This window comes from Salvia miltiorrhiza, chromosome 6 (assembly GCF_028751815.1).
Source record: "Salvia miltiorrhiza cultivar Shanhuang (shh) chromosome 6, IMPLAD_Smil_shh, whole genome shotgun sequence".
Taxonomy (NCBI): domain Eukaryota; kingdom Viridiplantae; phylum Streptophyta; class Magnoliopsida; order Lamiales; family Lamiaceae; genus Salvia; species Salvia miltiorrhiza.
The window spans coordinates 35,804,059-35,824,349 of record NC_080392.1 but is presented as its reverse complement, the minus strand read 5'-3'; the positions used below and the strand labels follow the sequence as shown (position 1 = coordinate 35,824,349).

Sequence of the window (20,291 nt, the reverse complement as noted above, 5' to 3'; positions counted from 1 at the left end):
TGTGTAATTTATCAAGTTTTCACGATTCATGTGACAAAAAAAAGGCTCATATACAACAAAAATGAATTAAAAAGATGCATTTTTGCCTAATTTAATTAGTTGGCGAAAGTTATATTGCTTTTTTACCGTAATTACTTAACTAACTCTACAAGAAGATCTGAGCTCAACCATGAGTGAAGGCACGATCGTCTGTGTCGCCGTCGTCGGCCACCAGGTTCTCGCCTCAATTTTGGCGTCTTGATTCTACATTGATTTTATCTGTCTTTCTAAAATCAAAATCAGCATTTTAGCTTTTGATTGATTGAAAGAAATAAGTTCAAAATCGAAATGAATTTTTGGCTGTAAAATCGTGTTTTCTGCAGAATAATCCGTTATACATACAGAGTTTTACCAAAGCAGATGATTCGCTCAAGCTTCATCACATCGTGCATTGCTCTCTCGACGTCGTTGATGAAAGAGGTAGACATATTTGTTAGATCGTTTTCGGTTTTTTTTACTGTTGCGTTGTTGATCAGCATTGATTAATCGCAGAATTTACTAAAAACGCCCGATTTTTAATTTAATTTGTGAACTAATATTAGAATCGAGGCGTTTTCATTTTTTTGCGATATAACGCGAATGATGATTCGTATGGAATGGGTTTAAAAGTAACAGAGATTTAGTCTGAAAATTCAATGAAAGAGAAACTTAGCTAGAATAGAACATTGGTGGGAATGAGAGAAGATTTTAGGTGTTGTGGATGCTGCAACTGACTTAGATTTGTTTCAATAGCTACAAGTGTGTGTAATGTGTGATTATGAGTTTTTAAAAGTAGTAGGTAATATGGTGTAGTTCACTAGGTATGAATGCATAAAATCCAAATTTTTTGTTGGTTTTCAGTGTATATGAAGCATGCTGTGTGTAGTCAGATTGAACTGCGCGCTATCTTTATCATATATGAGGTTGAACTTCTGGAGAGATAGAGCATCATACATAAAATCATTGTATTTCAGAGAGTGCGTACATAAGGGAGCAGTAATACAATCGAGGGAGGATGTTAACGTTGGTCTGTGGAGGTGAACAAGTAGTTCGTGTCCAAGAAAAATTTCACAGAATCATTTGAGATGATCTAGAAATAGATAGAGGAGTATTTTGGTAATACTGATATGATTCAAATTGGTAAAATACCTTATAGAAAATTGTAAAGGTAGCACTTGGTAGTGTTGTGTGGAAGAAAAGTGTGAAGAATGTGCAGTCTGATTTTTTTTGTTACAAATGCCATATCTGTTGTAGCTTATGAACTTAATGTATCTGCTTAACTGGAATTGTGACTCTATCTGTTCATGCATTTTCTTTTTCATCAGTGAACAACCCGAAAAAGTCTGGCCCTATAATAAACGAGACATTTCTAGGTTTGCTAAATCCAACCGAAAACTACAAAGTGTAAGCACAATTGATCTTATTATTTTTTAGTGAAAACAGAAGATGGATTTGCTTATTTTTCCGGTTGTAAGTGCTCACCAATGCTCGTGATCTAATGCTTCCCAGGTATGGCTACTTGACCAACACCAAGGTGAAGTTCATATTGGTAACAACGGATCTTGATGTCCGAGATGTAGATGTTAGAGTTGTAAGTGTCACAATTCCGATACGTCTTATGCTTATTCTAAGATAAGAGAACACTGAATCACAAATGTGTGCAACTGCTTTGGTTTCTATTTTTCTTATACTTACCACACTGAGAATTTCACATTTTTGTTGGGATGAGAACATGTTTATTCCATCTATTTTACAATCATGAATCCTCAGCAAAAACCACAAGAAGCCATGTTTTTTTGTGGTTGTTAAGTTTTTCGTGCTTATGAATTTCTACTCCTCAATCTTGTGCTCATTTAGATATAGTAGTATTTCATAATTTGACCAACAACAAGAAATCAGCTCCAACTTGTCATATTCTTTTTACTATACTGCATCTTGTTGATTCAGATTAGTAACATTTCTATTATCATTGCTTTGTATACCAACGTGTTTTTATCTGTATCTGAAAAATGGCAGCTAATATTCCTTCTTGTTCACAGTTCTTCGGGAGGTTCCACACTGCCTATGTCGATGCAGTTTCAAATCCGTTTCACATCCCGGGGAAAAAAATCACTTCCAGAAAGTTTGCTGAAAGAGTAAGCACAATTGTGCAGTCCTTTGGGTTAAGTTCAGGTAGCTGAATGCTTTGAGTTTCTGTTGACAAATTCACCTTCCAACTTAATATACATCTCGATTTTTGAGATATCATAAGCTTTGGTTTGCATCATATTTTCGATCCTTTCTAGAAGTTCATGCGTTATTGAAGGTGACATCATAATCGGAAGCTGTGAGTTCAAACTTGAATCTTTGTAGTTCATATTTCTTTTAGTTTTGATGCTGGAGAAGGAATTGATGTTCGTTATAAAAATTAAACTTGGTTCACCAATTTAATTTAATTACAAAACAAAGAGAACAAAAAGAAACAAATTATGTTTTGAACTGCGACATGAAATCTGTTTGTTATTCGTTTTTTTTATAATTCTATATTTTTCAGAATACATTTCATCCTACCAGTTTACCATATATAAACAAATTATGTATCAAAGAACCACAAAAATTTGTACTCCTATCAAAACAGTCATTTTTTATTTTTTACACATTAAAAGGTGCAATTAATAATTTTTTTAAAATTATAATTTGTATACAATCATTCTATTTTACCCTTATTTATTGCTCCATATATTATTTTCACAAACATTTTTTTAACTTTCACAAACACCACATAAGATTATTATTTTAGCAAATGAGAGTTAAAAGACAATTTAAATTAAAAAAGTAAACTACATTTTGACGCATCTCTAATGTAATAAAGTTGCTCTCATAATAAATTCTGAAGTTTCTTCAAAATTAGAAACAAAACGTTCCTTGCGAATATATATGCTAGAAAAGGGGTTTAGCTCAGCTCAGATCAATCTAAATAAAAATAAAAAATAACACTTAGATCCTAAAACAGAAAACTCATACAAACAGAATGCAAAAGTCTATAGAAATGGAACACCGTTACCGAAACTTGGGCAATTCTGGATAAAAGGAAGGGATAGGCAACGATATGCCCCTCAGAATTCATCATCATCCTCCTCAGCTATATGCTTCGCAAGTTCTTGCTCTTGCTGCTGCCTCTCTCTCCTCTTTTCTGCACTTTCCTTTTCTTTGTGGGAGTTGGGCGGGAAACGGAGGGCACGCACGGCTTCATTGTGCATATTCAGGCAGAAGGCAATCCTCGAGTTGAAAGCTATCTGAGGCTCATTTGTAGAGTAAATATCCCCAGTCTCCTTCGATACCATCCATCCATTAGCATGATCTAGCGTGGCATCGATTGCACCGTCTCTGATTGCTTTGGAAACAATGCTTTCAGCATCAGCAACAGGATTCGGAGAATCCAGTCTCAACTTCTTAGCAACATCAACAAGTGAGATTCTGGAGTATGAGATGCTGATGTTTCGTAAGCCAGTCCGGATAACATTGTGACGTAGCCTAACTATCAAATTGCTTGTCCCGTCAGAGCTGAATGTGCTTGCAAACTTCTCAGCTACAGATTTGAAGAGCTCCAAATCTCCAATACGAACAGCCTGAGCCCACAACAGAACATGTGACTACCAAATAACTTGTCGGAGAAGCCAAAAAAAGGCTCCCAGGTATCTAGTATTAGATGATAAAAGCTCGGACGAAGATGTATACAGTATATGTGTGCAAGCACCAGAGAAGTCATTATCTTTTCAACCCAAACAGCCCCAAAAAGTTTATGGAGAATAAAATTGAATAAATATGATTTTGTTAATTAGCTTTTTTTTCTTTCTCGTCAGCTATCCTGCAAATATCGGTTTTTCTTCGGTTATAGGTTGACAGGGACAAAAACCACAAGCTGTGTCTCTAGATAGAACAAAACTTGGGACTTAAACGTGAAGGTGATGTTTTATGGCCAGAATTTAAGTCTTGTACACATTTGTAAGATCAAATTATTTTTTTATGGTCAGAAATTAAGTCTTGTACTCACATTAGTAAGCTCAAAGTATGGCCGCAGTGCCTTCTCCATCCCCTTCTGCATGAAAACGGTTCTTTCTGGAATCTCTCCAAGCAGCAAGCGGACAATCACGGCCCATTTGTTGCACTGAACTCGGAAGCCAAGGGCAGAAATGGGTGCTTTCCTGGCAGCTTGGAGTAGAGACTCTTTAGCGTCAGTATATTCTAGTTGAATTGTCCTTATCTTTCCAAGGTAAAACAGATACCGAGAGAACTGCATACATAGAAGACAGAACAATTAAATACCTAAAGTTATAGCTAGATGTAGCTCAAGAACAGTTACAACCCAAACCCCCTAGACAAGTATGACAACAAATAAATTGAAATAAAAACATAAGCTACTAATAATAATAAGAGTAGTAATAACAAAAAAGTCCATCGATGCATGCATGAAGACGACCTGATAGCTGTGAGAAGCAATTCAGTGATACTTTTTCTTCATATTCAACAATCAGTAGACTCAATGTTTATGTACTTGATCCAACCCAAAAATCAAATTCTTAGCAAAATAATACTAGCATACTCTTGATATTAGGATGAGTGAGAGTTGAATAGAGTACAGTAAGTTGGCAATTCATATATCATTGCTTTAAATTAAATTTCACATTCTTGTCCAATGTCAGTTTGACATGGGTGCAGGAAATGCCGCCTCAAAATTAACCAACAAAAACAATGGATTGAATTTACCTGCTGATTTGAGTGAGCTTCAAAACGAGGAGCCTTTGATCTCAACTTCTCTGCCTGATCGTATAAATTGTAATGGAGGTAATTCCTCAGTAACAGATTCAGAAGTGTTTCCTGCATTATGCCAGTATATCATCAATCACAAAAACCACTAACAAGATGATAAACAAACAGCTATCTCATGACAACCAACCTGACCCAACTCATCATGGCGCAAAGTCGCAGTTCGGTGTAGAGCGAGAAGATTACTGTTAAGAAATGCTACTCCATTAGATGTGACACAAGTTAACTACAAAAGACACTATGATAAAGTTCAAAAATTTGGATTTATTTTCTTTTCAGCTTAAGTTAATTAAGAAACTTCGGACACGCATCAAAGAACAGCTGAGGTATCAACAGTGCTAAGAGCTTTCCGAACACCATACAGATATACATACCCTCGTATTTCAGCAAGATCCCCAGTAAGTTCATAGCTTATAGAGTAGTAAAAGTAGAGCCTGGAAGCTAGGACATCAACAGTTCTTCTATTGAGACTCTTTAGACGAGCTATGCCAGCTGAAGAGCAAGCCTTAGCCTGAAGGCAAACAAGAACCACCCATATGTTCCAAATGTTCAGACATCACGAAAGTAACAAGCTTCTGGTGCTAACATAATCATACATCCATACCTCACTGTATCTCTTCTGATCAATCAGAAATATCAGAACAAGCAAATAGCTATAGATCTCAAGCTCGGGTAAGGAGTGCTTTGCGGGGGTTTGGGTACCAGATGTTGCTGTATCAATTACCATATCGTGATCGTCCTCCTATAACCACAATAAATCTAGTAAAGTGATGCTACCAATACATGCAGTCCCTCAACTTAATAAAACTATTAAACTAGGACTAAGAATAGCAGTAGAGGGAAAACTTCAAGCCGTCACATATACCAATAAGTAGATGTAAAAACATAAGAACCACATTGAGTCCAAAATTAGCATCCAAGAAAAATAGACAACCAGAACGTGAAGCTTACAAAGAGCCCTACTGACAATAGAAAGTCACTTAAGTACAATTAATATTAGGCATAATGTATGCCAAACTAATTTTTGCAGAAAATAAGAAATAAACAGAAGAATAAAATTTTGATAACTGATTTAACCCATTTTACAATACACAACCAATCACCTTACAATCCGAACAACATACTTTCTACAATAAATTCAACAATTCAGTCGAATATAGACATGTTTACCTTTGCAACAAATGAAGACAAGCGAGTATGCACTTCGGATCCTGGCAAAAGCACAAAACTAAGAAATGCAGAAACCACGGAAGCAGTGAGCTTCTTCCTCAGCTGGATTGTCCACCGAATAGCTCTGACAATCCTACGGACTTCCCTAGCGTAAGCCCCCACCTCGATCAATGCAGCTATGTCCTTCAGTTCTAATATAAGAAACCAAAAATGCAAAATTATAACCCAATGAAGCGCTCAGATTGAACTAACAGAAATATTACGGACAAGCAGCATTATGCATAAATAACATTGATAAAAAAAAAAAATCTAGCATTCTAAATAAGCATCAATTTCCGCAAAATTTTCAAATGTACAAAAATGTTACAGCAAATAGCTCCGACACTTAAAACCATATCCCTCAAAGTCAATTACGCTTAGCCAACGCCTTCTTCAGTAAATCTACAGTCGATTCAAACAAATAATTAAAATTCACAAGCATAAAAGTAAATGCTCACGCTGAAGAGCTGAAGGAGAAGTTGATGAGACGGAATTCGATGGGGTGGGCAGCTGCTCCTTCATCTCAACGTCTTGCGTCATTTTCGTCGAAATCTGATACACAAATGCCATTACAATCGTCAGACAAAACATATAAACAAAAGCTGAAAAACTCCATTTTCATCTCTTCCTTTTGATTTACGAACCCTGATTCACTGTCCTCACCTAAAATCGAGTGAAACAGTTATTCTTCAGATCAAATTGGATCCACCGCGAAAACTAGACTTCTGCAAGTCAGAACTCAAATTCAATCAAATAAACTCAAATGATAATGCAACAAAGAAGAAGAAGAAAAAAAAAAAAAAAAACGAGAGAAGGCAATGAACGCATTGAAATCGTTTGCGCAGAAGAAAAAACGTTAAGAATCGAACCTCAGATTCGATGAATTGAGCCAGAATTATGAAGAAAAACCCTAGAATTGAAGGGCTTGTTTGGTAAAATAGGAGGTTATTAGTTTTTAACTCCAACTAAGTAGAGTAAAATGTTTCTTTTTCAACACTCCATCTATTGAAGGGTTTATTTATGTCTCAAAAATAACATAAAAAATAATAATAATAAAAAAAAGATATATATTGTTTTGATTTGTTGGCTATGGCATTAATTCAGGAAAAAAAAAAAACAAGAGATAAATAATCGATTTGACAACTTGTAGATAAATTTTGATAGGTATCCAATTTTTAAGTTGAAGATTGTTAGAGCATCACCACTCGGCGTGTCTAAGGGATGATCAATCCGGGTCGCTGGAAGGGTGGCTGCTCTGGAGATGCGGCCAGGGGCGAGGTCGTGTCTTGGTGGAGACTCGGGGCGAAGAGCTTGGAAATTCAGCCCGTCCGGTGGACCTTATTAAAAAAAAAAATTCGAAAAAAATTAGAAAAAGGAGAAATTGTAGATGGCTGGAGGAAGAAGAAAAGGGTAGGTGGGGGGCCGGGGGCGGTGAGCTCTACTTTTTAAGTTTGATTTTGATTTTTTTTAATATTTTTAAATATCTTTTGTTTTATTTATTATTTATTATTTTTTGAATTTTAAAATTTAGCATTTTTTTAATTCCTTTTAATTTCTTAACCTAATTTTTAATTATTGTAATACTTTTACTTATTGTATTGTATTTAAATTATTGTAATGTTGAACAAATATGAAAATTTGGGGGAAATGAGGATCTAAGACACACCTTAAGACCTAATGCATTGGAGAGGGGTGTGTCTTAGGTGAGGACCACCATCTAAGACACCTCCTAAGACACTATGCATTGGAGATGCTCTTACTAATAAATTTATGGTCAAGAATTCTTACGGCACATGATAAGCACATGATAAGTAAATTTGGGGAAAATTTTGAACAAGTATGGTAAACACCATAATATGAAAAGGTAACCTACTAACTAGTGGGGACTCAGGTACTTCGCAGAACTAAAGTTTATCATTTCATCGAAGAATGTGAGCATGATTAGGAAATGTTATACTTTAGCACTTGGACACAATCATGATTTATATGATACTTGATGGGATTTGTGAAATTATAACATTGTCTTGGAAGTTGCACAACTTCTGCACATGTGCTTATATTTGAAATATGAATTGACTAGTATACAAAGTTGCACACCTTCTGCATATGTGCTGGGCTTTGAAACAAAATTTGAATTATCCTATTTTATTATCATAGTTATATCAGCCTTGTCACAATCATCACAAGTATGGATACCAACCACACGCATACACATAACATGTTTATTCGAATCATGCACATGTTACCAGGGGAGAGTAGGGTATATACCCATATTTGCATTCATTTGAAAAAATTGCAAAGCAAGGATGATAATTTACAATGCTGATAAACCTGCATTGGCAGATATCTTAACCCCACGGAGGAAAATTCTAAACAGCGATGGTTAAACATTGCTTCGACAGTTGTCTAAGCCTCACAGAGGAATATCTTAGCCACAACACTGGAGAGCCTACTTCAGCAAAAGTCTAAGCCTCGTTGAGGAAATTCTAAGACTTGTTGAGGAAATTCTAAGCCTTTGTTGAGGAAATTCTAAGCATCCTTGAGGAAATTCTAAGCCGCTCTCAGAACATTTAAGTCGTATTAAGCACAGAGTGTCTAAGCTGTTCTCAGAATATCTAAGCTATTCTCATAATATCTAAGTCGTGTTCATATTAGAATATCTAAGTCTTATTCAAATCAGAATATCTAAGTCGTGTTCAGCACAGAATATCTAAGCCGTATTCAGCTTAGAATGTCTAAGTCGTTTTCAGCGCAGAATGTTTAAGCCGTTTTCAGTGCAGAAAGTCTAAGCCGCTCTCAGCCTTGACAAGATTACATATTATTTCGGCATCTTCTTGCGATGGTTTTCTTGTTCGTCCAACATAAAGTATTTATATTGATCATCTCTACAAGATATTTAATATGGGGTATTTTCAGCACTGGTCTTCTTATGCGCCCAAATAAATGAAAGTCAATCATATTTGACAACATTCAAGAATCAAAGGAGAAATCAAGTATGCAGCCACAACTCCGAAATCAAAGAAAATTTATTATCTTTATTTATTGGCAGCGCTGAAAATTCTTATGTGTTGATAATTTGCAGGGCTAGCATATTTTGTCTTTACTGTTTTGCAAAGCTAACATTTTTTTAAAAATTTTTATCTCTGACGAATTACAAGGCTGCATGGCAGCGCTGAAATACAAAGTTTGTGGGCATCGCTGAAATACTTGGTCATTTACTGTGAAGTATTTTGCATGTGTTACGTTATAGAGTAAAAACTTTTCGTCTTAAATGAGTTGCAGGGCTTAAAAATCATGTATGTTTAGCTGATTTGGGATAACAGCATCTAACAACACTTTATTGGTTGAACACGAAGAATGCACAATTCAACCAGACCACGCGGGAGTAGCTGATGAGGACTAACTTATGCACCAGCGTTATGCTAACAGTGTAAGAATATTTCTTGTTAGAGTTGTTTTAACTCTAATAAATAAATTAATTCATTTTATGAATTAATACCTCTTGTTTTATCTTCATCATTAATTATCAAATAAGAGAATTAATATAATACTCCCTCCGTCCCGGTTAAAGTGGTGCACTTCTTTTGGGCACGAGATTTAAGGAGAATAAGATTGTAGTGTAAATGTGTGTGGGGCCACATTGTTTGTAGTGTAAAATTATTACCAAAAAAAAAATACACCACTTTCGATGGGACAGCCCAAAAAGAAATACGCACCCCTTTCGGTGGGACGGAGGGAGAAACTTATTTTCGGACACAAGTATTTTTAAGGAAGTTAATTTTGACTTTGTCAAATTTAAATTTAAGTTTGAAACAATTTTGATTTGTCACAATTGAAGTGCCGAAAAATTGCTCAAGGACATGACTACAAATATGAAACATTTGTGGAGTGAAAGATCAATCCAAGACTCTATGAGTGAAGAATCAAATGCCACAAGAGTGAAGAGAAAGAAGAAGACTTGGTCTTCCTTGAGAATAGGGATGTTGGTTAATATGCTTAATCAATCCCTAAACTTGGGGAGCAAGAGTTAAACCCTAGCACGTTCGAAACCCTATAGTACTAGCCACGTTTTCTAGCCCATCAAGCTTATATTCTCATCTATAAATGGGGACATAGCTCATTGCATTCGGTACCAGTCCAAACTACAAGATACACAAGTGCAAGAGCTCAGAAGCTAATGTTCGAACATCATTCACGACATCTAGTTCACAGCACACCTTGAGTGAGAGACTCGCGTGTCTAACAAACCTTGAGTGGGAGACTCGTTTGTTAGGGCTAGTCGGTAGGTTTGATTGTTTGATATTATAGATTATCTTCATTCAAAGTCTAGTTATTGCTAGCATTAGTTGATAGGATTAGAAGAGATTTCTATTCTTGTCAACTCCACTCAATAAGAGGGATTCTATTGAGTGGTTCATGTATCTTCATTATAAAAGAGATTTTTGTAGTGAACATACAACTGCAATTAATTAACATTGGAGTATAAAAACAATTCATTGTGCGTATTTTATTTTCCGCTGCATTTCTGATTTTCATAGATTGTTAAGTAAATTGTTTGATCACTTTATCTAACATATATGGGTTTACGAAAGCAACAAAACTTTCAGTTCGACCCAGCGGCGCCCCTCGCCGCCCGTCATCGCCCAGACCAGAGCCAGTCGCCGGTGAGGAGCTCGCTCCTAGTCCCCCCCAGCCACGACCCTCTCGCCCAGTCGCCCCTTCGTTCCGCCGCCGTTGGGTCGCCGAGCTTGTCGCCCTGCAGCAGCCGTGCCGCCAGTGGAGCTCCGACAACGCCTATGCCTTCTCTTCTTCTTCTTCTTCTTCTTCTTTTTTTTTTTTTTTTAAATACAGATTTTCTATGTTAATTGGTCATTGTCTCATTGAATTGGAATTGATTTGTATGATTTTCTTGATCCGTATGAATTTCGGCTGAATTTGCTGATTAGTGATTAGCTTCATTTGAATTTGCTGCTGCTTTGAATTGGCTTGGACGCTTGGTTAAGGGAAATGGGTTTCGGCTGTATTTCCTCATTTCGATTTTTTTTTAAATCGGCTATTAGGGTACCCGAATACCCGACTCGGGTACCCGAGTCGGGTATTAGGGTACCCGATTTCATTTTCGGGGGTCGAGTATAGGGTTTAGGGGATTTTCGGGTTCGGGTACCCGATTTTTTCGGGTAGGGTACCCGAACCCGACCCAATTCCCAGCCCTACTTTAATGCATATAAATAGAAGCTTGATGATTATTAGATTAAGGACTTTTCCTTCATTTTTTTTCAACTATGTAAAATGTAAATTCTCAAGTATAATGAAAAGTTCCAAAACCCAACCCGTGGATGTATATATTCACGAACGAACGTAAATCTTTTTGTCGTTTTATTGTTTTATTTAGGTGTTGATTCTTGTTATATCAATGTTATCCTATGAAAACTCCTTTGTGAGAGGTCTTGGGTTCAATCTCGTCTGCATGTGGTGTAATTTTTCTATTTTTGTATGGGTAATATTCCTATTTTTACGTGGATAATGGTTCCACCTGCATGCTGTTATTTTTTCATCTTTATGTGGTGTAGAGGTCGCGCGTGCGTGCGTGTTCTTTAATTTATTATATTTAGATACATTTTGTAATTTTAATTCAAAAAAATTTTGCTAGACAACTTTATACTCGTTATTTAATTTTGATTAATACTCTCTCCATCCCTGAAAAGGAAATGACCCCACAAACTTCCCTTGCATTATTTACAAAAATGTCTAGAGCTCAATCTTTATTCAAACACAATTACCATATTTTTTAAAAAATTCATGCCTTCTTCATTGAATCACAATTTATTACCATACTTTTTCTTAAAACACATGCCCTCCCCATTAGGTCATAATTTTTAGGAACGGAGAGAGTCTCATTTTTAAAGTTAAAATCCTTGTTAATTTTTTCAGACTATTTTATACCTAATAAGATAAAATAATTAGAATATCTAAACCTTTTATATGCCAGAATTTTCAATCTAAATAAAATATTTACAACCTGGATTCAATGATCAAGCTATTTTTGTAATATTTCAAAAGCTAGATTGCATAGGTGCGGGGGGCGGGTGCGGGGGCGATACGATTCCAGTGCGGGGATACGGTTTTTTCAAAAATGGTAGGGTGCGATTCGTGAAGGATACGTCCGTGTTATATATATATATATATATATATATATATATATATATATATATATATATATGTATATATATATATATATATATGACCATTCAAATAACTAAATCACAACATAATTCAAAGTTCAAAGATCCAATTAAATCAAACAAAAATTCAATAATAAAAAAAAATAGCAATTAAATGAATTGGCCCAACACTTAATTAAATTAGTGAAATTCAGGCCCATTGACTATGGCCCAACACCCAAACCCTAATTCCCCCCCTCTTCAACATACGCCTCCCTCATTCCTCTCAAATCTGCTCCCTCCTCTCAAATCTCTCTCTCTCGGCTCTCCTTCCCTCAAATATCACACGCACACACTCACAGATCTCTCTCTCTCTCTCGCTCTCTCGGTTTCACGCCAGATCCACACAGTCGGCCCTCCTCCGCCGCGGCTCCTCCTCCAACGAAGAACCGACAGTCGGCCCTCTCCCTCGCCCCCATCCTCCTCTCCGTCGCCTCTGCTCTATCTCTCTTTCTCTCAAGCAGCAACACGACGACACACACTCACACAAACTGAAAACGCCGCCGCCTCTTCCCCCTGCCGAAAACATCCCCTCCTTCCTCTATATCTCCCTCGCCACAGCCGGATTCGTGAGATTGGCGCACCCGATTCGCGAATCCGATTTTTTTTTTTTTTTGATTTTTGGGGGGATTCGCCAGGTGGCGAATCCCGTGCGAATCAGACGCGAATCGTGCCCGCACCCGCCCCCCGCGCGAATCGGATACTGCACGGGGTTGATTTCCGGCGAATCCGTGCATTATAGTTCAAAAGTCATTTTATTTATATAGCTCAATCAAACCTATAAATTATACTCCCTCCGTCCCTTAAAAAATCTTTCTACGGGAGGATGACTTGAAGTTTAACAAAAGTTAATTTTGTAGTATTTGATAAATAAAGAATGAGTCCCACAAAAGTAAAAATTGTAAAAATAATAGTGAATGCAATTATTTTTAAAAGTAGGTTAGTAAGATATTTTGGGGATGATAGAAAGATGTTTGAAGGACGTAATTAATAAGCCTTATAATAATTTAACATATGCAAACAATAGAAATATTTAAAAATATTGTTCAATGTCAGTGATCAATATAAAGAAAAGCTGAAATCTATTTAACTACACCATACCATCCCAATTTCCTAATTCACTGTAAATGGGCATACATGTACCAAGTATACAAATATTAAAAAAAAAAAAAAAAAAAAACAGAAAGCCATCTCGATACATTTGAAATTGCCCCAAATTTGAAGTGACTATAGTTAGCAATTTTGTCACACACAACAAGATTAAAAAAAATTATATCCAAATAACTAACAAATTTGAGAAGAGAGGTCAAAATCTTTGAACCTAAAATGAAAATTGCAAGCTCCAAAATTACATTTAATTAATGCAGCCTCTCTATGATTCAATAGAAACAAAATCGCCAAAAGGAATGAGGCAAAGTTGTATAGCAATTAACCAACAACACCACTCTAGCTGCTGCTGCTTTCAGGAAATTTAGCTTCATAGTCACTGTGAACCTACATCGAAACGACAGCAGTTTTTTTCTAAAGGTGAAACCTCACTTCAATTTTACCTGATCAGCAGGATTTTTATTTTTGCTTTTTCGTATTAGCCATAAAGAGAAGAGAGGGAAAAGCGTTACCATGTAGGTCGCGGTGATCATTTTTCCAGCAAACCACCTACCATGAAGTGCGTTTTGGGCAGCCATGGCTGCTTGAGCATTTTCAAACCGCAGGTACACAAACCCAGCTGAATTCCTGATTTTAAAAGAAGCCGTTATGTAAATTGTGGAGAGAGCTTGAAGATATGTGCATATGAATATTGACATGCCAGAAGCAAAGAACTTTAAACAGTAACAAGTAAAAGTTCATTTCCAATGAGAGAAAGCCTGCTTTGGGTGAGTGTATTTTTCTTTTTGATCTTTTTTATTGGTAAGAGGTTGATAAGAAAAACATACTATGACGGTTCAGCAATACCAAATATACCTAGAAAGGTTGGTGGGACAAATATACCATATATTAGCCAAACAGACAAACAAAAGGATATTCGCTTGTTATTTGGATGAGAACCAAACGAGTTTGATAGGCTACAAACAGGTGAAAAGTGTCACAAACAAGGATAGTTACGACAGAATCAATGGCTACTCGAATAAATTTACAAAACCAATTGCCAATACACCATTGTTAATCAATTTATAACTTAAGAAGCAAACAGTAGAAAGGAACAAACAAGTATGATGAGTCAAACTTACTTTTCTATATAGATGTGCTTTAATCTCCCAAATTTTGAACATTCTTCTTGGACATCTTCCTTTATATCAAGATCAAAATCTGGCTCGGTCTGCAGTAGAAATGAGTTTTGAATATTATCCAGAAATTTTAAAAACAAAAGTAACTTCAAAAGAGCAAGCGACTCCAAATAGTATAAATTTTCCCACTTCAAACCTCTGAACTAGGATCAAACATGTTCTTCAGCAATAAACATTCACTGGGAACACCAATTGTGTCTACGGATGGAACCGTAAGAGCAGGCATAGAAAAAGCTGTTAGACCATGAAGCATCTGACCAGAGGACTGTCCGAAAGCTGATGTTACTGATGAACCAGTGATACTGCAGTACATGAAAAATGATGTATAAGAAGAAGTATAACACAAATCCTAGACAACAGTCGCAAACCAAAAGATATTAACCTCGAAGCAGTCCCAGTGCGGTCCAATTTCTGCATAAGAAGCGCTCGAGACTGTGCATTCAAGGACTGCCCATCAAGTGAGAACAAAGATCAGCATTTTGAGTGCAATACAAAATCACAAACTAGATGCTAAGAATTGAAGTGAATCTAAAAAACTAGGAAACCAAAAAGAAGCATGATGAGAAAGGAAGGAATGAAAGGAAATATCTAGCATGACTAACCAAGCCATTGCCCTCATCATCATCCAGATCAGCAAGATTTACTCCAGCCTCTTGCATTCCAGCTTGATCAGTAATAGCAGAAACCTACAAAGTGAGAAAAATAACAAAGGGAACTATAAGAACTTTACCAAGACAGTGGGACAAATTCCTACAGGTCACCATTTGCCCATAACAATACAAAAACTAGTAACACACCTTTATGCATCTTCCCCTCAAGTAAATAAATTTGACAATACAATGGATGAGGAAGTGGAAGTAAGGAAGTCTCATTACCTTGATTACTCGACCTGCAATCTCCAGTTGCCCATTCAGATTTTGAGCAGCCTTTGCATCTTCTAGACGTGCAAACTGCCAGGAACAGTGTCAGAGATACAATTCGAATCGAAAAGGCACAAAACTATACTTAAAGTGGACAATGACATGAGTTTTCTCTACTACCATCTGAAAGTCACTCACCTGTATAAAAGCATAGCCTTTGCAATTCCCAGTCCCTGGATCACTGGGCATCTGTACCAGCTCAACAGCACCGAAAGGCTCAAATACCTAAGCAAGATGTGAAATCAGAACCTATTTTCATCTCACACAAGACATGTCTACCATCTTAATTACAAACACTGGTATCCCACCTGGCGAAGCTGTTCTTCTTTGATAGTAAGAGGTAGATTGCCAACATATAGCCTTCTAGCACCCCCTGAGTATGGACCAAGAAGTCCTCCGCTGGCAGCGGTAGTAGATTGAACAAGATTTTTCTCGGCTTCAGATGGTTTTACCATGACAGGCTGACCAAGAAGTGGCTGACCTGATAGAGCTATTGCCATAGGAACAGACATTGAATCATAAAATTCAATGTATCTGCAAACATAGAAACAGTTGAACATCAGCAACTATGGAGGATGGTAATGACATATTAGTATTATATCAGTGCAAATCCTGCAAACAAGCACATACTTTTTCTGCTGATGGAGATTATATAATTCAAAGTTACAATGGCGGATCACTGCATCAACAAAATTCTCTCAACTCAAAGAAAACTTTCTCCTGGATTCTTAGTACTGTAGCTCACATGAACTGGAAATCATTAACCAGATACAGTTATTACCAGGTTTTGCCAAGTTCAATCTTACAGCAAAAACCAGGAACCATCATACATAGCATAATTCAAACCAGCAAATCCAGATGATGGAGGTCAGCCAGCTATGATTTTATATTTTTATTGACCATTTGCCTTTCTATATACCATAAAAACAGCAAGTATATCATCAACATTAGGTCAAACCCAAGTTCCTGCATAGAGACCTTCAGGGTCATTGTTGTTATAAGTTTCTAGTTTCAGACCCCAACGCCAAACCAAATAAAACACAGACACACACCAAGGCCGAAAGAAAGTAAATTAATCATTTAAAGAAACTATTACCACAGTATAAAACTTTCACAATTGGAAATGAAGAGGCTACAGCAGCATTACATCTATGACCAAAAATAAGCTAGCATTTCAAGCAAATAACCAAGGAAAAGATGCATTTATATCCAATACGTATAATTACCCGACTCCTTTGGAGCGTCTGGTGTTGCGATCCATTATAAGCCGAACATCTCTGACCTAAAAGTATAGAATAAAAGAAAAATTTACCACCATAACCAGAATCCTTCCGATGGTCAATTGAATACAATCCTAAACAGCAAATATCACGGGTAAAAGCCAACGATGCGGCGCCATTAGCCATGAAAAGTTTGACAAGTGCTTTCTTTTATGTAAAAAATCAAACTGAAATATTGCACTGGGAAGAGCACAAGCGCAATTCTGAGGTGCTTTTATCTTCTCTAAGGGAGGTTGTATCACAAATTATATGTTTAGCAGAAGCAAGAAATCTACAGAAATAGAACATGTTAACCAAAAAGACTAAGTAAGACCACAAATAAGAATGTGAGGCCAACCTTGCCAGCTCTAGAGAAGAACTCATATATATCTCGCTCACCAGCCTTTAGGGTGATCTACAGAAATTGTAATCAAAAGTGTCAGGAGACGACAGATGCAATTAAAACAATTAGAAAAACAATTTTCAGCAGATCAAACACCTGATAAGCAAAAACTGTCCGCTGGTCTCGTTCCGGATCAACTTCTGGCTCCACTTTATCTTCCTTTTTGTCTTTGTATCTTCTGCAAAAATAACCATGTGAATGCTATAATATTAGTGTGCTATGTAATGGTCTAGTTAACTAAGACATTAGCAGCAGCCTTGACCATCTGCATAGTAAAGTCTGAGAAAAACTCTTTGCTCCTTGAAAATAAATAAATCATGTGTGAAGTTTCCATATTCATAAAAGACAATAGTTCCAACAACGAAGCAAAAATATCTCCAGTATGCTTAAAAGAGCCAAACCCAAGATCACAACCCTGCAGGCAACTCCATAGAGTCAATATGCTGTCTAACTAGGTCAAAACAAGAAACATCTTGATATTGAAGTAATGAGACCAACCTGGGGGACAAAGTGGCAATTAAGAGAAATGTGAACACTGAAAAACTTCAGGATTGAACTAACAACGCTGGCCCCTATATGGCAAACCTAATATTACATGTTGAACCAGCATATTAAACAATAATTCTACTATCATAAAATGGCAAAAATTGTAAAAGTGACACCAAACAACCCAGCTTGGTTAACAGAACCACCATATCCAAGAGTTTAGATCTCAAATTTTGAGCAGATGGGCAAATAAATCACATGCTAGACACATGATGAGGCATGCACATCATCACTTATCATTTATGAATTTACAGAAACTGTTACATGGCACTAGTAAAATTATTCAGGCCCATAACCATAAGAGATTATCTTAACTTATAGAGGCAAGGACATGCAAGTCCAGTAGAAAATGAATTTTGCAGTGACATGCCATACACATCAAATTTGAAACTCTGTGGTATCTTACTTTGTATAGTCAACTCAGCCATAACGTGGCAAGTCTTAGGTTCACAGAGCACCTTATTACTAGATTATATGGCCAATATGAAACAGGTACATGATTGAGATTCTACTAACCCAAATATAATCTATATGACCACATAAAGTACATGAATCTGAACTTGAGATCTCTGAAAATCCCTACACATTCTATAACAAAAATTAGGCACACAAATGGAATGTTGTAATTTTTTCTAGAGAATGGTTTTCAAAGTTTCTAGGGAGTCCCGAATCCCACTATTTCTAACTTCAGTTTCTTAAAGGAAAGGACCAAGTGATGCGGACATCAACTCAATTAGAATCCTATTATCTTAATGCAATTTGACCAATTTTGTTGGCAAGATTAAAGGCCCTTTTATCTATAAACATGTAGGGCATGATGGCCAAAAGAATTTAATTGTATAACAGAAGTCTGGAGAATTTAAATTACAGGAAAGTATTTGTTTAGTCTGGGAACCCAGGTTTCGGTCCACATTCATGTTATCATAGAAAGAAAAATCACCTGTTATCACCACGGTCTTGATTTCTGAACACCCTCTCCCTTGGTTTAAACTCTGGTTCAGCATTCTCCACATCTTTACTTTTCTCTCTTGTCCGCTCCTCATGATGCCTTTCTGAGTGATTTCTGCTTCGCTTGGACCTCTCCTGTTCTTCTTCCTTGATTTTATCTCTTTCGTTATCACGTTCTCTTCTCTCTCTGTTACCGTTCCTTTTCTTGTCACTATCCCTCTCTCTATCTCTATTCCTCTCCTTACCACTGTTCTCATCTTTGTCCCTTGTTCTATGCTCCCGGATACCTGTGTGTCTATCTCGTTCACCTCTCTCACCTCTATCGCCTCTTTCACCTCTCTCGCCTCGCTCACCTCTTTCACCTCTCTCCCTATCTCTTGAAGATGAGCCATAGCGTGCGCCCCTATCTTTCTCATGGTCATAAGACTCATTCCTCGACCTCGACGGCTTTGACGGGTGATCTAAATCATCCCCATCATCCTCAACGCTTCTGCGCTTCGAGCTCCGACTCCTATCTTTCTCCTCATAATCACCTTTCCCATCACCATTCGCCTTCCCTTCCAATTTCTTAACTTCTGGATTCTCCACTGTATTTTCTAGGTATTCATATTCATCAAACTCCATCCTTCAACAAGCTAAATTTAAGAAGCTCGCATAAAACTGCGCAATAATCTGCAGCAATTAACAGAACAACAACAAATTACAAAAATCAATATCAATAATCAGTTTTCTACGGTGCCAAATGAACAAAATGCTCTATAGCATTGCTTCCGCGAACGAGAAGAACACTTGAGACTTCGCAACCCTAAATTTTCACATGTATATTGAACCAAAATCGAGATTTCAGTAGCAAAATTACGCGACGGGAAGGGAACTAGGGTTTAACAATTAAAAATTGAATTCAATTGAACTTACCAAAAATCGGAGTGAGTTTGAGGAGCGCTGCAGCCGATTTTTGTTTTTATAAATAAATGTAATAAATTAAAAGGTCTATAAATTAAATTATAAGAAAATACTCATTTATGAACGGGCTTTTGCTTTTAAGCCTTTATCGGGCCGGGCTTGGCTGATCAATACTGGGCCTCGATGTGGGCTCTTAATCAGCTTAGTTATATTGCGCTTTCGGCCCGATTTTTTTTTTTTTTTTTTTTTTTGTGCTTGTAATTTTATTTGAAGATTTTGCCGTAGTTGGCAAAACTGTACGAGGGCGTTTACTTTACATGATTGAGTATTTTTATCGTCAATTGTAGGATTACTCCAATCCACCATTTTCATGGCATAAGAGTTAAGCAAAACTAACTTGAATTATAAAAATAATTAAAGGCTTGGGATATCCTAAAGTTTCAATCCATCAAAATAAATAAGGGGTTAATCTTACTATTTTTATCTATCAAAACTAATCATCCAAAGTAAACACCTCTGTATGAATATTTTTATTTTATTTTTTGACGATCCCTAAAGGAATATTTTTTATTTAGCGATAATAAGTTGAGAATTAGCTATTAGACGTGTTTTTGAAAGAAAGAAAAAAATAGGGGGGACCTTTAAGAAGGGAACGAAGAACATATGAATTGAATAACAAAAATGATTTTGCAATAGTTTAAGATATCTATATCTATATAATATATAAAAGAGGATTTTTTTCTCTCTAGTTTTTCTCTCTCGTATTCCATCAA

At 36.5% G+C, this 20,291-nt stretch overlaps 3 protein-coding genes across 3 annotated transcripts; 1 reads left to right on the top strand and 2 right to left on the bottom strand.

Moving 5' to 3' along the window:
• Positions 1-2,361, top strand: LOC130989291 (uncharacterized). Its single transcript, XM_057913250.1, has 5 exons — positions 1-214; positions 363-459; positions 1,344-1,422; positions 1,528-1,609; positions 2,058-2,361. Exons 1-5 carry the CDS (start codon positions 170-172, stop codon positions 2,196-2,198), a joined length of 444 nt encoding a protein of 147 aa, XP_057769233.1. The 5' UTR covers positions 1-169; the 3' UTR covers positions 2,199-2,361.
• A 495-nt stretch (positions 2,362-2,856) lies between these two features.
• Positions 2,857-7,053, bottom strand: LOC130989290 (probable 26S proteasome non-ATPase regulatory subunit 3). Its single transcript, XM_057913248.1, has 10 exons — positions 6,903-7,053; positions 6,697-6,758; positions 6,492-6,585; positions 5,995-6,185; positions 5,429-5,566; positions 5,199-5,335; positions 4,955-5,009; positions 4,765-4,875; positions 4,052-4,291; positions 2,857-3,626 (listed from the first exon to the last, which is right to left on the bottom strand). Exons 3-10 carry the CDS (start codon positions 6,571-6,573, stop codon positions 3,114-3,116), a joined length of 1,467 nt encoding a protein of 488 aa, XP_057769231.1. The 5' UTR covers positions 6,574-6,585; positions 6,697-6,758; positions 6,903-7,053; the 3' UTR covers positions 2,857-3,113.
• Positions 7,054-13,430: 6,377 nt separating this feature from the next.
• Positions 13,431-19,622, bottom strand: LOC130989289 (uncharacterized). Its single transcript, XM_057913247.1, has 14 exons — positions 19,531-19,622; positions 18,608-19,287; positions 17,218-17,299; positions 17,077-17,133; positions 16,686-16,741; positions 15,768-15,993; positions 15,598-15,684; positions 15,415-15,489; positions 15,142-15,225; positions 14,922-14,986; positions 14,676-14,841; positions 14,483-14,571; positions 13,874-13,988; positions 13,431-13,748 (listed from the first exon to the last, which is right to left on the bottom strand). The coding sequence occupies exons 2-14, from the start codon at positions 19,237-19,239 to the stop codon at positions 13,701-13,703; spliced, it is 1,782 nt and encodes a 593-aa protein (XP_057769230.1). The 5' UTR covers positions 19,240-19,287; positions 19,531-19,622; the 3' UTR covers positions 13,431-13,700.
• Between the last annotated feature and the right edge of the window lie 669 nt (positions 19,623-20,291).

Excerpts from the sequence above, each read along its gene's own strand:
- LOC130989291 (XM_057913250.1), top strand. The coding sequence starts at position 170 with ATGAGTGAAGGCACGATCGTCTGTGTCGCCGTCGTCGGCCACCAG. Across the intron at positions 460-1,343 it reads CGACGTCGTTGATGAAAGAG|TGAACAACCCGAAAAAGTCT; the intron begins GTAGACATATTT and ends CTTTTTCATCAG. Across the intron at positions 1,610-2,057 it reads GAGATGTAGATGTTAGAGTT|TTCTTCGGGAGGTTCCACAC; the intron begins GTAAGTGTCACA and ends TCTTGTTCACAG.
- LOC130989290 (XM_057913248.1), bottom strand. The coding sequence starts at position 6,573 with ATGACGCAAGACGTTGAGATGAAGGAGCAGCTGCCCACCCCATCGAAT. Across the intron at positions 5,010-5,198 it reads GATCTTGCTGAAATACGAGG|TAATCTTCTCGCTCTACACC; the intron begins GTATGTATATCT and ends ATTTCTTAACAG. Across the intron at positions 4,876-4,954 it reads GCCATGATGAGTTGGGTCAG|GAAACACTTCTGAATCTGTT; the intron begins GTTGGTTGTCAT and ends GGCATAATGCAG.
- LOC130989289 (XM_057913247.1), bottom strand. The coding sequence starts at position 19,239 with ATGGAGTTTGATGAATATGAATACCTAGAAAATACAGTGGAGAATCCA. Across the intron at positions 14,842-14,921 it reads CGCACTGGGACTGCTTCGAG|TATCACTGGTTCATCAGTAA; the intron begins GTTAATATCTTT and ends CATGTACTGCAG. Across the intron at positions 13,749-13,873 it reads TGATCACCGCGACCTACATG|GTTCACAGTGACTATGAAGC; the intron begins GTAACGCTTTTC and ends GTTTCGATGTAG.